Here is a 14,676-nt window from a genome sequence, read left to right on the forward strand (position 1 = left end):
GTGACGTTTACGAATGATGCTTGAATTTAAAGATTGAGCATTTTTCACAGCTTCGAGAATTTTTTCTTTGCCTTTTATAATTGTTCTGACCGACAATTCCGGTAGATCAAACTTCTTTGCCAATTCACAAATTTTCATTTTTGTATCGAAGTCTTTAATAATGGGTACGTTCGTAAAGTCAAACGAGTTAAACGCGTTAGTAACGAATCGTTCGAAAAGTCTAACGAAATAGGAATAACGATGACGTCATTCTCGTTTAACTCGTTCGACTTTACGAACATACCCAATGTTAACTTTACATTCCAAAGATAAAGTTTTTCTTTTCTTGTTTTATGCAGAAGAATTAGTTCTACTTCGTTTGAATGACATAGTAGAGTCTCTCGAGTCTCCATAGATATAACAAACACAGAAATAAATAACACAAAATAAATTGTAGCTATGTGTGGATTCCGCGCAACACGTCCGAACATGTAAGCTGAACAATAGTGTTGGAGGAGTGTGAGTAATCAAGGGTTGCGTGGTGCTCAAACAAAAGACGAATCGACGAGATTTGAAAATTGCATAACTCCAGGTTCGCGTAAGTCGGGGTAGCGTAAGTCAAGGTATTACTGTATACAAAATACTTGTTTTTAAATATTTTGTGCAGAAATAGGAATGCATTTTTTATGCTGTAAAATACAGTAGATAAAAGAAAACCTAAATTATATCAAATCTTTGTAACAATATTTTTTTATTTTCATATTGCAAAATGTTATTTTGATTTTTAAATCATAAAATTTTTAATAAATAGATTTTAATTATTGCATTATGATTAATGTATATATATATAAGATTTATGGAAGAAAATTGTATTTAATATTGGTAGAACTTGTTTAGAAAATTAGATTTAAATTAGAATTTAAATGTAATTTAATGTATATTTTTAAATTATTTAACATATGTTTTATAATATTGATTTTTATAAAAGTAAAACGGTTCCTTGATTTATCTAAATATTAAATACGTTAAGTTTTTGAAAAAATTTTGCGACCGTTTTTGCTAATTAAAATGATTAGATATAGAATTACAGCAGGTTCCCACTTTTACAATTGATAAATTTTAAAATTGTGTGAATTACTGTATTTTTTGTTAGCCACAAGGAATAATCTGGATGGAATTTCCGTTTTTGCATAATAAAAGTGAGAAGATTGCTTTCTCGAAATGTGGCGAGAGAATTAAAATGACTTTATATATAAACTTTGTGTAGAAGAGGTATGTAAAACTCTACCTCTTGTGTATTGTAAAGCTGTCTTGTGGTATTATGAACTTATATCACATGATGGTTTTACATTATGCATTAGTGAAAGTTTGGAATATGGTGTTATTCTTCACTAGTAAAATTCTGTCATCATTGAGTTGAAGTATTGTTTCTTCTTTTATCCATATTAGCCAACATCCTAATATTGATAGTGTAAATGAGAGAAGGAACATTCCAACTCATCAGCTAAATCAATTTTCATATAAGTTAGATTCTTTTGAAATGNGTATGGTTCCTTTGACTTTATTGTTCGCACAGGGGCTACAGTTTGGGGGTCGCCACCTCTTCATTCGGAGGGTAAATCTTACCATTGGGACTTTAACAGAGCTGTACAGCATATTAATAGGAACAAAAAAGTCAAAGGAACCGTGCCTCATGGAAATTTGTAAATAACGCCCACTATGGGGCGTCCCAGGCTACTAGTTTATTCATAACCCTTTCAACTTTTGAGCATTATTTTGAAAATTGTAACTTAATTTATTTAAATCAAATCTGTTTGTTGTAGATTCAATAAAAACTAGGTTCCTTACTCTAGCTACAAACATACACTCCTATATTGAAACATTTTCTCTTCCACATTTAATGGTACATTTTTCTAATGTTGTGTTAGGCTTCCTCCATACTTCTATATATCCATTATTATGAAATATTAATACTTTAAACTTGCTTTGTTGTTAAAAATTACCTTGGACTAAATTTTTGTGTTGTATTTTAAGTGTAATTTTGCAAATTCTGATTTTTTTTCTCCCCTGGTGAAAAACCGGGGGGGGGGAAATGGCATTGATATATTTTGTTTCAAAATTTAAAAAAAAAATGGAACACATGCTTTTCTAATTTTCTCTAATATTTCAGCAGTTATTTAGGGTGCACTCAAATTCAGATTTACTTCTTTTCTTATCAACAATCATATTTTTTCATGGGCAGAAAAGATTTTTGGATGTTCTGAAGAGCTCAAACCAGTATTTTTATAATTCTTTTAGATTGTTTGGCCAATCGAATGAGTTTTCATAACTAGTTTTTAAATTTGTTTCAAAGACTTGTCCTCAGAATGATAATGTATAATTAAACTTGGAACTTGATATAAAACAGACTTCTGGCCCAAAGTGTAAGGTTGCATTATAATTTAGTCAATATTCTATTGAATTATCATATTTCAAAGATAGAAGTATAATAACAACTGATTGCTTAACATATGAATGGGCAAAAAATACATTAATTATTATTATAGCTATATATACTATTTACGCTTTATTTTAATGTAAGCATGATGTCATACAAAAGTGAATAATTATATTAAAAGTTAACTGCAGTGCAATGGCCATAGAAAGGATTATTATTATTATTATTGCAGTAGAGTATCGATTATCCGACCCCCGATAAACTTCACATCGGTTAACCGACCGTTCTAGTTGGCAAATTTCAAATGTCCGCTAGTGATGTGGCACTACAATATTTGGCTATGTCTTGGCTACTTTAATATTATTTTTGTTAAATTTTTGCGTGTTTTTAGCTGGCAACATGACTGGACCATTAAAGGGCAGCCAGTATTTAAACGAGACTTAATTTTCTAATTATGAGTGGTTGTTTGTTTTGTGAGCAATAAAATAATTTAAAAATAATTTTTAACGATAAAATAGCAACAATTATTATTTTTTTTTTTAAATTTGTTAGGCTTAACATCAATGAAAATTCAACGCGAAGTTGGTTAATAGTGATACTGTATACTAATTACATGGGATATACTAATATACTATACAAATACAGTGGGTGATCGGTTAACAAACAGATCGGATAACGAACACTTTCGTGAAAGATTTTTATATTTGGACAACAAACACATGATCGGATAATGAACACCCCACAGAACAAACACAAGTAGAAGCGACATAAAATTGGACTTTCCTTGTCTTCGGGCAACAATTTGAAACTTTTCGGAGTGTGGGAGACGTCGACATCGACGCTCAAGCCGGTATATACTGATCGGATAGTATTCCTCCGAACAGAAAACAAAACACCTTAATTTGTTGCTGAGAAATATAATTGAAAAACTGACGTTTTCAGCCTGATTAACAGGCCATCATCAGGTCTAAAAAACGAAAATGTAACAGATACGTTCCGTGTATAAAATACAAATATTTAAATCAAAATTTAGAACAAAAAATTTTTTTTTTTGTTCTAAATTTTGATTTAAATATTTGTATTCTATACATGGAACGTATCTTCTCAGCAACAAATTAAGGTGTTTTATTTTCTTTGTTTACTTGCTGAGCACTTTTAATGTTATCGTTATTCCTTCGAACTTTAAAACTCTTTCTTATAATTCCAGCCTTTTATTTTTATGACAAAATAATTCTTTTATGTATTCGCGAGACTGTCGGGTAGGCAATCGTTAAGTTTTGCGTCTGTTTTTTTTTTTTTTTTTTTAGGTGAGAGTATAATAGCAAAGGTAAAGAGTGGGCAGAAGATACCTAATGTTGCTGGGCGTACATTGCACGTGAGAGTAGACTGCCGGCTTACCCAGAAGACCGGAGTGACACACTGATATCCACCTCAGAAGCCGTAAAGTGGATAAGCGAGTTACATATACAGCTCTGAACGCTCTTTATATTCTTGTGTATATGTGCAGTCACATAATTGTACAGTTTTATAATTGTTTGATTGATATAGATTTACTGTTTCTTATTCCCCTATTTCATTTATGGTTTTGCGTTACTTTATTTTGTTACGCTTTGTTTGTGTCATGTATAAGCCAAACGCTAAATAAATAAAAACCCGAATTAATCGAAGGAATAAATTCTGTTTATTGGTGACCCATAAACTTATTTTTGCGAGTCTTGCAACGTAGAATCGTCTTGTCAATATAAACCTCTTGGTGTTGTCTTAAGACACAAAAACCCTAAACCAAATTCTTAAAGAAAATACCGAAAAAATGCTTTCTCGAAAGAAAGATCCGTTCACTCCCGTGTTTAGCACGAATGTTTTTAATTACGATATTTAGCCCTAGAATCGATCTATGTTTCATTTTTTATCATAAACATACCACTTTTTACCATTGTTGTATTTTTACAATTTTGTGAAGTTTTACATATAATTGGACTGTTATCGTTCTTTTTAAATTAATTTATCAAAGATTAATTTATTTATTATGTCGGCTAATTAAAGAAATCCATCACCAACCAAATAAAACAAAAAATGTTTCTAAAAGAGAGGTTCGACTGTCAGTAACGTTATCTAAGTCACACAGGCTGTCTGGAAGCCACTATCTCCACCTGCCGTCACATGGCACGATGTTTATTTTTAGTCGTGGGTGGTTTCTGATTAATTTATTGGATAGATGCACGTTGATTATTTAATGAAACTTAAATGAAAATTTGGAGAAGTTATGAAAATACTGCATCAAAATCTCATTAGAGTTAAACAGTTTCAGGAATTCGAGTAACGAGTTGGTTTAATATGTAAAACCCATGCAGGACGATCGAGAGGAAAATGACTTCCAGTATACTAAACTTTGAATTATTCCTGTTTGAGTTAAACCGATTCCTTTTGTTAATAAAATCGAATTATCTAAAAAACACATTTAAAATGTTTTTCAATAAATTAAAAATAAGTAAGTAAAAGTAAATTTATCCACACACGCGATGTGTCAAATATTTCCGCTGTCGCTAAAACTCGTCGCTTTCCATAGACAATAAAGTGATACTATATACAGTATATAACGTAAGAACAATAAAGTCCATACCAGGTTCGAAAGTGTGACAGTGCATTTAATTAGCCGATATAAAAGCGTTTCCAATTTCTACTTTGCATACTCACTAGCGTTACCGCTTTTGATAGAATAAACTTATACTGTACAGTACATTATTGTCACCCAAAGTTTGCCGTTCTACTGCAAAGTTGAAGAGAAAATCAAGGTTCAATGCGCGAAGAAGAAAAGCGACCGCCACGACTATTTACCTGTCCAAGAATTGCGTACAGCGTTTTCTAGTCTTTTTACACCAGAAATCCATTATAAATTCATTAGAGTACTGTAATGTGTACCGTACGGTACATTAAAAGGAGGAAGCGCCAAATGTTAGCTGAATTTTAAAGTGAAACGTTTACAAACATCGAAACTGTATACTAAGGATTGTATCAATGCTGTTTTGCTGTTTTCTGAGTTATACGAAACACTGATACGCATGATGATATAGGCCTATATTCTGAATGTTTGTGCGCACGACAATAATCTTTTATAAAAATGCGTATTCCATTTCTCTTTACAGGAATAAATTTCAGTCGGATAAATGTTCAAAAATATCCGATTAATACGCCTACGCTTTTAATTATTAACTAGAACACCCGTGACCTCTTCGGTCACTTAATACATAAGATACCGTAATAGGTAATGCGGTGGAACTTGGTTAATTCGTAGTCGCGTTTAGTCGAAGACATTTTCTTTTCCGCGATCGTCTAGCATAGGAATTTACACTTTAATCACATAGGTTAACTAGAATTCGTCGAATGTTTAACTTTAATGACGTTTTCATGTTGTATTTTTATAACCTCTCCGGTATTTTAATTTAAATAAAACAATTAACGTTCATTTATCTAATTAACTAATCGGAAACTTTCTATAAAGCATAGTAACCATGTTCAACTTAAAAGAACAGCGTGTCATGTTACGGCTGTTGGTGGCTTCCAGATAGGGCACTGGTTTTTCCAACGTTTTTGCTTTTTATTTTATTTCATTGTCGATAAATTTCTCTGACTAGCGACATGATAAATAAATGGATTTTTGATTAAATAATTTTAAAAAACCATTATATTCAGATTCTATGTAAAACTTTTAACTTTTTCGGCAAAATTTTAATAATATAACAACGGTAAAGAGTGGTATATCCGTGATAAAAAAAATCCAGCAACGAGTTGTTTCACTTTCCCCGTCAACATTTGGCGGCAGAATCATGTTTTATTTTTAAAATCTCTTTTTATACAGTATTTTTAACTATTATAAAAAGGCAAAAAGATCAATTTTGGGGTTAGGGATGGTTTTATAAAATCGTCATTAAGTCCGACTCTACTGAAAATGAGTTATTAAGCTTCAAATTTGGCAAAGAAAATCATGTCAACGCGCGCGCGCACACACACACGCACACATCCATATCCATGTATACCAAAAGAAAAAAATAAACCAAAATTTTTCAATTTTCGACGTTTATAGGTGTCCTGAGCCCAAAAATATAAAAATCTTCCAGAGAATCATTTTTGACCGACCGCTATATTTTCCTTCTGTTATATATTGATACAACAGCCGGAAAAGTAAACATTCGATAAACATTCCAATAGTAGATTGTAATCATCACAAAAACACCTGAAAACCATTTATCGCAGCAACGAACGTTTTCAACTCGCTGCACAGGCCATCGTCAGGTTTTAAAATTCTGGAACATTGTCAACCGTCTCATAGAACGTGTAAGATCATATTTAAAATTACAAAGACGTTCGAATATATCGTTCTGCAAATTCAAAATAAATACAGTGGGTGATCGGTTAACGAACAGGTCGGACAACGGACACTTTCGCGAAAGATTTTTATGTTCGGACAAAGAACACATGATCGGATAACGAACATCCCACAGAACAAACAAGAAGAAGCGACGTAAAATAACGAATACCAATTGGACTTTCCTTGTCTTCGGGCAATAATTCGAAACTTTTCGGAGTGTGGGAGACGTCAACATCGACGCTCAAGCCGGTATATACCGATCGGATAGTATTCCTCCGAACTTTAAAACTCTCCCTTATAAATCCAGCCTATTATTTTTATGACAAAATAATTCTTTTATGTATTCGCGAGACTGTCGGGTAGGCACTCGTTAAGTTTTGCGTCNTTTTACTTGTTATTAGCATTTACGATTTTTCATAAAATCCATCCTCAAAATTACGCTTTTTTGCTATTTTATAATAGTTAAAAATATAAAAAGTTTTCTTAATAAAATATGATAACAGATGGCACTACCACAAATTTTAAATGTTGCTGGGAAAGTTGAATAACTCATTGCTGGTTTATCTATATCTGTTATTTTTGAAATTGAATAAGGAATTATTATAGATGCAATTTTTCCTCATTAAAAATTTTTGCAATTAATACTTGAAATTAAATAAAATCAATAAAGAACAAATATTGTTATTTTTTGCTTTAGAATTTCAAAGCTATTATGTATGCTTCATCTTTCAAAAAAAGCTACTACCATTTTAAATTATTTTAATTATGTTAATTACTGTTTGAGAACATTGTTATGTATCAATACATTAAAACATGGAAAACTGCCCAAGTTTTACATTTGCCCATTACAGTTTCTCAGTGTGTGCACCTCATGTCAACTGGCAAACATCAAACCAATATTCAGATTCTTCCTACACTCACTACAACATATTTTTATTATTTGTTTTTTATTATCACTTCATCCACAGCATCCATAATTCTAGTTCCTGCAAATTACTGCTATTATACAGGTAACCCCCGTATAACACAGGAATTACATTCCAAAAAATTGCCGTGTTATGTGAATCCATGTTATATGAAACAAAGAACTAGTGCGAAAAGGGAGTTTAGGTTCCAAAATTTAAAAAACATGCTGTTAAATTCTTACTTAAATCAGATTTATTATTCATTTTTTTCATAAGTAAAATACTTATTTATTATTTAAGTAAATATTTTACCAGAGTATTATTCATTTTATATGATGATCTCAGCATGAGCATTATCAACTGGTTTGTGGGTGCATTCGTTAATAGCGGTCGCTCTGCAACGGGAGTGAGCTGCTGTTTGTAGGCATTTAGGAACGACAGTGAAAGAAAGATCGCGGCGCCCGCACTATCGATAGTATCATGATGGAGGAATCTATAATTCTAAAGTGAGCTTTTAGAAGCAAAAGAAGGATTCCAATTGTAAAATATAACCATTAAATGGATTATTTGTTGAAAGAGCATTCAAAGTAGCCATGAAAACAATTAGAATGCTCGCGCAGAATTATGCAGAAGTATAAAAGAACACACCCTTTATTACATTTCATGTTGTACGAGGGTTTTACCCAATTGCCGAACTGTGTTAGAGTGAACCCATGCTATAAAAGCACCGTGTTATACAGGGGATGTTCCCAATTCTCGAACTGTGTTAGAGTGAATCCATGCTATAGAAGTGCCGTGTTATATGGGAGTTACCTGTATTTCAACTTTGCAAAGTACAGAACACAAAATGCCTTCTCTATTGTGGAGTTGCCATTTTTACTTAGGGACCTAGAAACTTCCTAGAAGTAGTAGACAAGATGCTTTTTTTTATCATGTGATAAATCTTTCATTGTGTTCAATGTGAACAAATCAAAATATGTCAAATAAAATGTTAAATTAGTGTTTTTACTAATTATTTGATCATGTTTACAATATATTTGAAATTTATTTTTTTAATTTATAGATAAATTTATGTTTTTGTAGGAGGCAACAGGTGATGATATTTCTATGGAGGAAATGGAAAATAAAACAAAACCTCTAATAGATGAATTTTTACATATTGGTGATTTTAAGGTAATATTAAATTTTATATATTGTTGATTATAATAAATATACAGTATGATACCATTTATTATTTTTATTAGAGTTTGTAGAAAATAAAAAGTTCACAAATATTATATAGAAATGGTGGTTGGTCAAATTGCAGGTTTTGAGTCTCATATAGTTCTCGGATATCAGCAGCACATGACTTATGAAATTTATCTGACCATTCAAAGATTTTGAGTAAAAAATTTAAGATGGCTTTATTATATATTCTTTCAAAAATGTTTAAAATACTGTATATTTGTTAAATCATATTACATCAATACACATGCAATAAATAATCTAACTGACACAACTAGGATGTAGTAATAGGTTTCCAAGTATGTCTAGTTGACTACTTTTTTAAATAATAATCTGTTACAGATATATTCTTTTGAATTATTTTATTTTTCAAAATTCTTCTAAAGATGTGTAAATGCCCTTTGTATTTGCATAGAAAATCAAGAAATCTCAAAACTAAGAAATTTCTGGAATTTTACTAACCTAAAATTTTTCATAGATGCTCATATTTTGTTTTGAAATAATTTAGAATATAATTTAGTCCATACACTTAATTTTTTCGCAGAAAATAAAGATGGAATTGAATAATGTAATAATTAAATCTGATTAGGCATTTTATTCTTCACACTATGATTGCATATTAGTCATGATAAAATTTTTCATAGTTTAACTAGATGTTTTAACTTATTTTGTGATAATACCATTACATTATTTCAAATTTGTATTAATTTACATAAAACATGATTTTTACTTTCTCAGCTGTTTAAAACAGAAGGAAAGTATAGTAATATGGCAAAAAATGACTGTTTAGATTTTTAGTTTTGGATTCAGGACACGTTGAAATGTTGAGAAATGCAAAAAAAATTGAGGGTTAATTTCTGTATGTATGGATATTAGTATGTGTGGGGGCATGGTTTTGTTCACTGTTTGAAGCTTAATAACTCCTATGCTTTTTGTTAAGATTTCTGAAATTTTTGCAAGGAGGTTTGTTTTTTAGAGGGGTTGATGCTACTAAATTTTGGTGGTTAAAGGTTGAAGGTGGGGAAATAATGGGGGATGTGTTTCTGCAGTAGGGTTGGAATTTTTTATAAAACTCATTTCCACTCTCAAAACTAAGTTTTTTACTGTTTTATAATAGTTAAAAATATTTAAAAAAAATTTTAATAAAATATGATAACAGATGGCACTACCACAAATTTTAAATGTTGCTGGGAAAGTTGAATAACTCATTGCTGGTTTATCTATATCTGTTATTTTTGAAATTGAATAAGGAATTATTATAGATGCAATTTTTCCTCATTAAAAATTTTTGCAATTAATACTTGAAATTAAATAAAATCAATAAAGAACAAATATTGTTATTTTTTGCTTTAGAATTTCAAAGCTATTATGTATGCTTCATCTTTCAAAAAAAGCTACTACCATTTTAAATTATTTTAATTATGTTAATTACTGTTTGAGAACATTGTTATGTATCAATACATTAAAACATGGAAAACTGCCCAAGTTTTACATTTGCCCATTACAGTTTCTCAGTGTGTGCACCTCATGTCAACTGGCAAACATCAAACCAATATTCAGATTCTTCCTACACTCACTACAACATATTTTTATTATTTGTTTTTTATTATCACTTCATCCACAGCATCCATAATTCTAGTTCCTGCAAATTACTGCTATTATACAGGTAACCCCCGTATAACACAGGAATTACATTCCAAAAAATTGCCGTGTTATGTGAATCCATGTTATATGAAACAAAGAACTAGTGCGAAAAGGGAGTTTAGGTTCCAAAATTTAAAAAACATGCTGTTAAATTCTTACTTAAATCAGATTTATTATTCATTTTTTTCATAAGTAAAATACTTATTTATTATTTAAGTAAATATTTTACCAGAGTATTATTCATTTTATATGATGATCTCAGCATGAGCATTATCAACTGGTTTGTGGGTGCATTCGTTAATAGCGGTCGCTCTGCAACGGGAGTGAGCTGCTGTTTGTAGGCATTTAGGAACGACAGTGAAAGAAAGATCGCGGCGCCCGCACTATCGATAGTATCATGATGGAGGAATCTATAATTCTAAAGTGAGCTTTTAGAAGCAAAAGAAGGATTCCAATTGTAAAATATAACCATTAAATGGATTATTTGTTGAAAGAGCATTCAAAGTAGCCATGAAAACAATTAGAATGCTCGCGCAGAATTATGCAGAAGTATAAAAGAACACACCCTTTATTACATTTCATGTTGTACGAGGGTTTTACCCAATTGCCGAACTGTGTTAGAGTGAACCCATGCTATAAAAGCACCGTGTTATACAGGGGATGTTCCCAATTCTCGAACTGTGTTAGAGTGAATCCATGCTATAGAAGTGCCGTGTTATATGGGAGTTACCTGTATTTCAACTTTGCAAAGTACAGAACACAAAATGCCTTCTCTATTGTGGAGTTGCCATTTTTACTTAGGGACCTAGAAACTTCCTAGAAGTAGTAGACAAGATGCTTTTTTTTATCATGTGATAAATCTTTCATTGTGTTCAATGTGAACAAATCAAAATATGTCAAATAAAATGTTAAATTAGTGTTTTTACTAATTATTTGATCATGTTTACAATATATTTGAAATTTATTTTTTTAATTTATAGATAAATTTATGTTTTTGTAGGAGGCAACACAATGTGTATTGGAAATTGCTTCAGAAAATTCTGTTCATCATTTTATTATGGCTGCTGTTAATCAAGTTCTAGAGCGTTCAAATCAGGCTCGTAATATGGTTGGCCAGCTGCTTCAAGATTTAGTCAGCAAGAAGATAATTACAATTGATCAATATATAAAAGGGTATGTTAAATTGATTTATTAAAGAATAATTAACATGTAATAAAAATACAGAAAATTTTAAAATTTTTTCCTAGATCAAGTGCAATTTATAACAACATTATTAGAATGCTTAATTTTGTGGATTATTATGTAATTAGATATTTTTTCCGTTTTTTTTTTTTTAAAACTTTTTTTACCCTGTGGGCACTGCCTAAGAGAGACTCTTTTAGCAAGCCAATTATGAGTTTGGCCAGGCCCACAATGGGTGGCCGGGTGGTGAGGGTCAGGGCCCAACATATCAAGATAAACCACCTTCAAAAAAATTCCTGGGGATTTTTTGACCCTTTTGGATTCAATCCCAGGTCCCCCAGAGCAGTAGGCTGCCTCCTTGACTGCTCAACCATCTGAGTTAAATTAAAACTGTTTTAATCATAAGTGATACTTTCAGTTTTCAATTTGTTTTAAAATATTTTAGAAACATTTATTATTGAATTTGTAGTTAATTCAGAATTATCTGTGATGCTTACAATGCTGATATAAAAAATGAAATTTTATAGAATACAAACTAGCTAAATTTTACTTTTAATTAAAATGTTTCTCCTTTATTTAATAAAATAAACCATATTATTCAAAAACATAATTTGAATTGTCTATTCTGATGTTTATAGTTGTTATAATTTATAAAACTACTGAATAAAAATTATATCCCTACAATATTAATATGCTTTAATATTCAAATAAAATATAAGATTGATATTTGAGAACTTTTTTTTTTTTTTTTATTATTTTAGGTTTATGCCAATATTAGAAATGGCAGAAGATTCAGCAATTGATATCCCTAGGTTTTGGGAGTATCTTGGGGAAATGATTGCTCCAATGATACAAGATGGTACTGTACCTTTAACTTTTCTTAAGAAAATAGCTGCTCCTTGCATTGTTTCGGGAACTGCTGGAAAACTAGTTGCTAACATTCTTCAAGCTGCAGCTAAAAAACTGGTTAGATGATAAATATTTTTGTTAAATTATAGTTTAATTCCTTTTTATTTTATCATTGTCAGCTTTATGAAAAAATATTAATTAAAATTTTAATTTACTTAAGTGGGCATTAAAACATAAAATGTCTATAATGATATCTTATGTTAATCTTATAAAGTATTTTATGAAGTATTATTTATATACCAATTTTATTTAATTAGATATAAAAGATATTTATAAACAAAATTACAGTAGAACCCTAGTAATTCAGAATAAAAGTCTAGTTTAAATTACCGAGATTCTTACACAAATGTGTATTATATGGTTCAAAAAGTACATTTTATTTAAAGTTAAATTATTTTGTGCATTTTAAATGAACAAATACAAGTGTGTTTGATAAACTTCTCCAATGCAAAAGAAGTAGTAGTATTGTTCTTGCCATTGTTAACATTTACTAATTTGAGTGTATAAAAAGAAACTAATTTTTGTTTGTGGTTTCTTCTCTGTTTTTTGATTACATATTGACATGCTGATTTAAGAGGAAGGTAATAGTTGTTAACGTTCAGATTAGATTTGTCAGATTTATTTTATTTTATCATTGTTTTAAAAAATACACTATACAAAATAGTAATTTGAATTAGTGAGGTTTTACTATATTATACTAGAAATAAATTAAATGGAACATGAACATGTTTGTCTTCTGCTCTGAATCTATTTTGTTTATTTAAACTTTATTCTGAAAATGAAATTAAAATTTTGAAAATATTAATAAATATTAATTATTGAACTTATTTGCTAATTTCTTATTTCAGAGAAATTGGGTTCCAAGACGTGATGAAAATAATCCAAAAACTATAGATCAGATTCATCGTGAAGCGGAAAAAGAAGCACAAGAACAACAGTTATTACTGCAGCATGCTGCACCACCAAAAAGATCTGATGATAGGGAAAGAAGGAAAAGTAAATTCGCATTAAAAATTTTAAATTACTTAATAATAGATTAAATTATTAACTTTCTATAAATTTATTTTCTATACTAATCTTATTTGCATATATTAGGTAGAACTGGTAATCCTTATTCAGAAGAATGGACTCCTGTAAACAAACAAAGTCGGAACTTTGTTGATCCTAGTAAAATAAAAATAACGAAGGTAAATTATACCAACATTTTATAAATTGTTTTATCTGTTATGAACTGAATTTTTTTTAATAAATGAAAAGGCTTGTTTATTAATTAAAGTATCTGAAAATCATTTAATTTGTAATAATAAATTCAATGAGGCTTGTTTAAAAAATTGGAAGTTTGAAATTTTTAATGTAGAAAATACTTATTTTTTTAGTCTAATATGCATTTTTAATTACATTCTTTTAAAAATTTTAATGTCTCTGAAACTAGAATGTGTTNTACGCCACTGGGCTAGTGCAAAATGTGCAAAGGCCTTTGAAATCAATCGGGGCAAGTGTGCAAAGACTAACCCCTTAAGGACATTGACATTTTTGATATTAATTTAATTAAACGTAAAAAATACTTAAAACTGAAAAAAAATGAAAGAAATGCATTTATTTTGAAGAAAAAGCTTCAAATTTTATTTTCCTTTGTCTTGCCTTTCTGTGAAAATTGACACTGATGAGTCATTGTTTACACAGCTAGATGACCTTGAGAACATCTGGTGTTGGATTTCCTGGGACATTCTCATAGACATCTCGGGAGGAAAAGGGTTTAAAGTAGGGTGAATACTAACTAGGCCTGTATTTTTAAATATTTTTAAAAAATTAAAAATTTTATTGCGATTTCCGACCCCCCTAATTAATTAAATTTATATAAAATAAAATATATTAATTAAAAAAATTTAAAAACTATTCGAGGTCGTTTTTATTTATAAAAAGTAAAGATAATATTAAACATTGGGTAAATAAAAACGAACAAAAAAATTAAAATACAGTTGTCCCTTGATAATCCGACAGGTATGGGACCAAAGGTGTGTCAGATTACC

At 30.0% G+C, this 14,676-nt stretch overlaps 1 protein-coding gene across 1 annotated transcript in view; it reads left to right on the forward strand.

Moving 5' to 3' along the window:
• Window positions 1–14,676, forward strand: part of LOC111635629 (eukaryotic translation initiation factor 4 gamma 3-like) — a 90,925-nt gene that overhangs the window by 41,836 nt on the left and 34,413 nt on the right. Inside the window, exons 13-15 of the mRNA XM_023380645.1 lie at window positions 8,776–8,860; window positions 11,556–11,728; window positions 12,499–12,703. Coding sequence (XP_023236413.1) covers window positions 8,776–8,860; window positions 11,556–11,728; window positions 12,499–12,703 — 463 coding nt within the window. The remainder of the gene's footprint in view (window positions 1–8,775; window positions 8,861–11,555; window positions 11,729–12,498; window positions 12,704–14,676) is intronic.

Source organism: Centruroides sculpturatus, unplaced genomic scaffold, assembly GCF_000671375.1.
Source record: "Centruroides sculpturatus isolate CEXI.00-Female unplaced genomic scaffold, Cexi_2.0 scaffold969, whole genome shotgun sequence".
NCBI classification, from domain to species: domain Eukaryota; kingdom Metazoa; phylum Arthropoda; class Arachnida; order Scorpiones; family Buthidae; genus Centruroides; species Centruroides sculpturatus.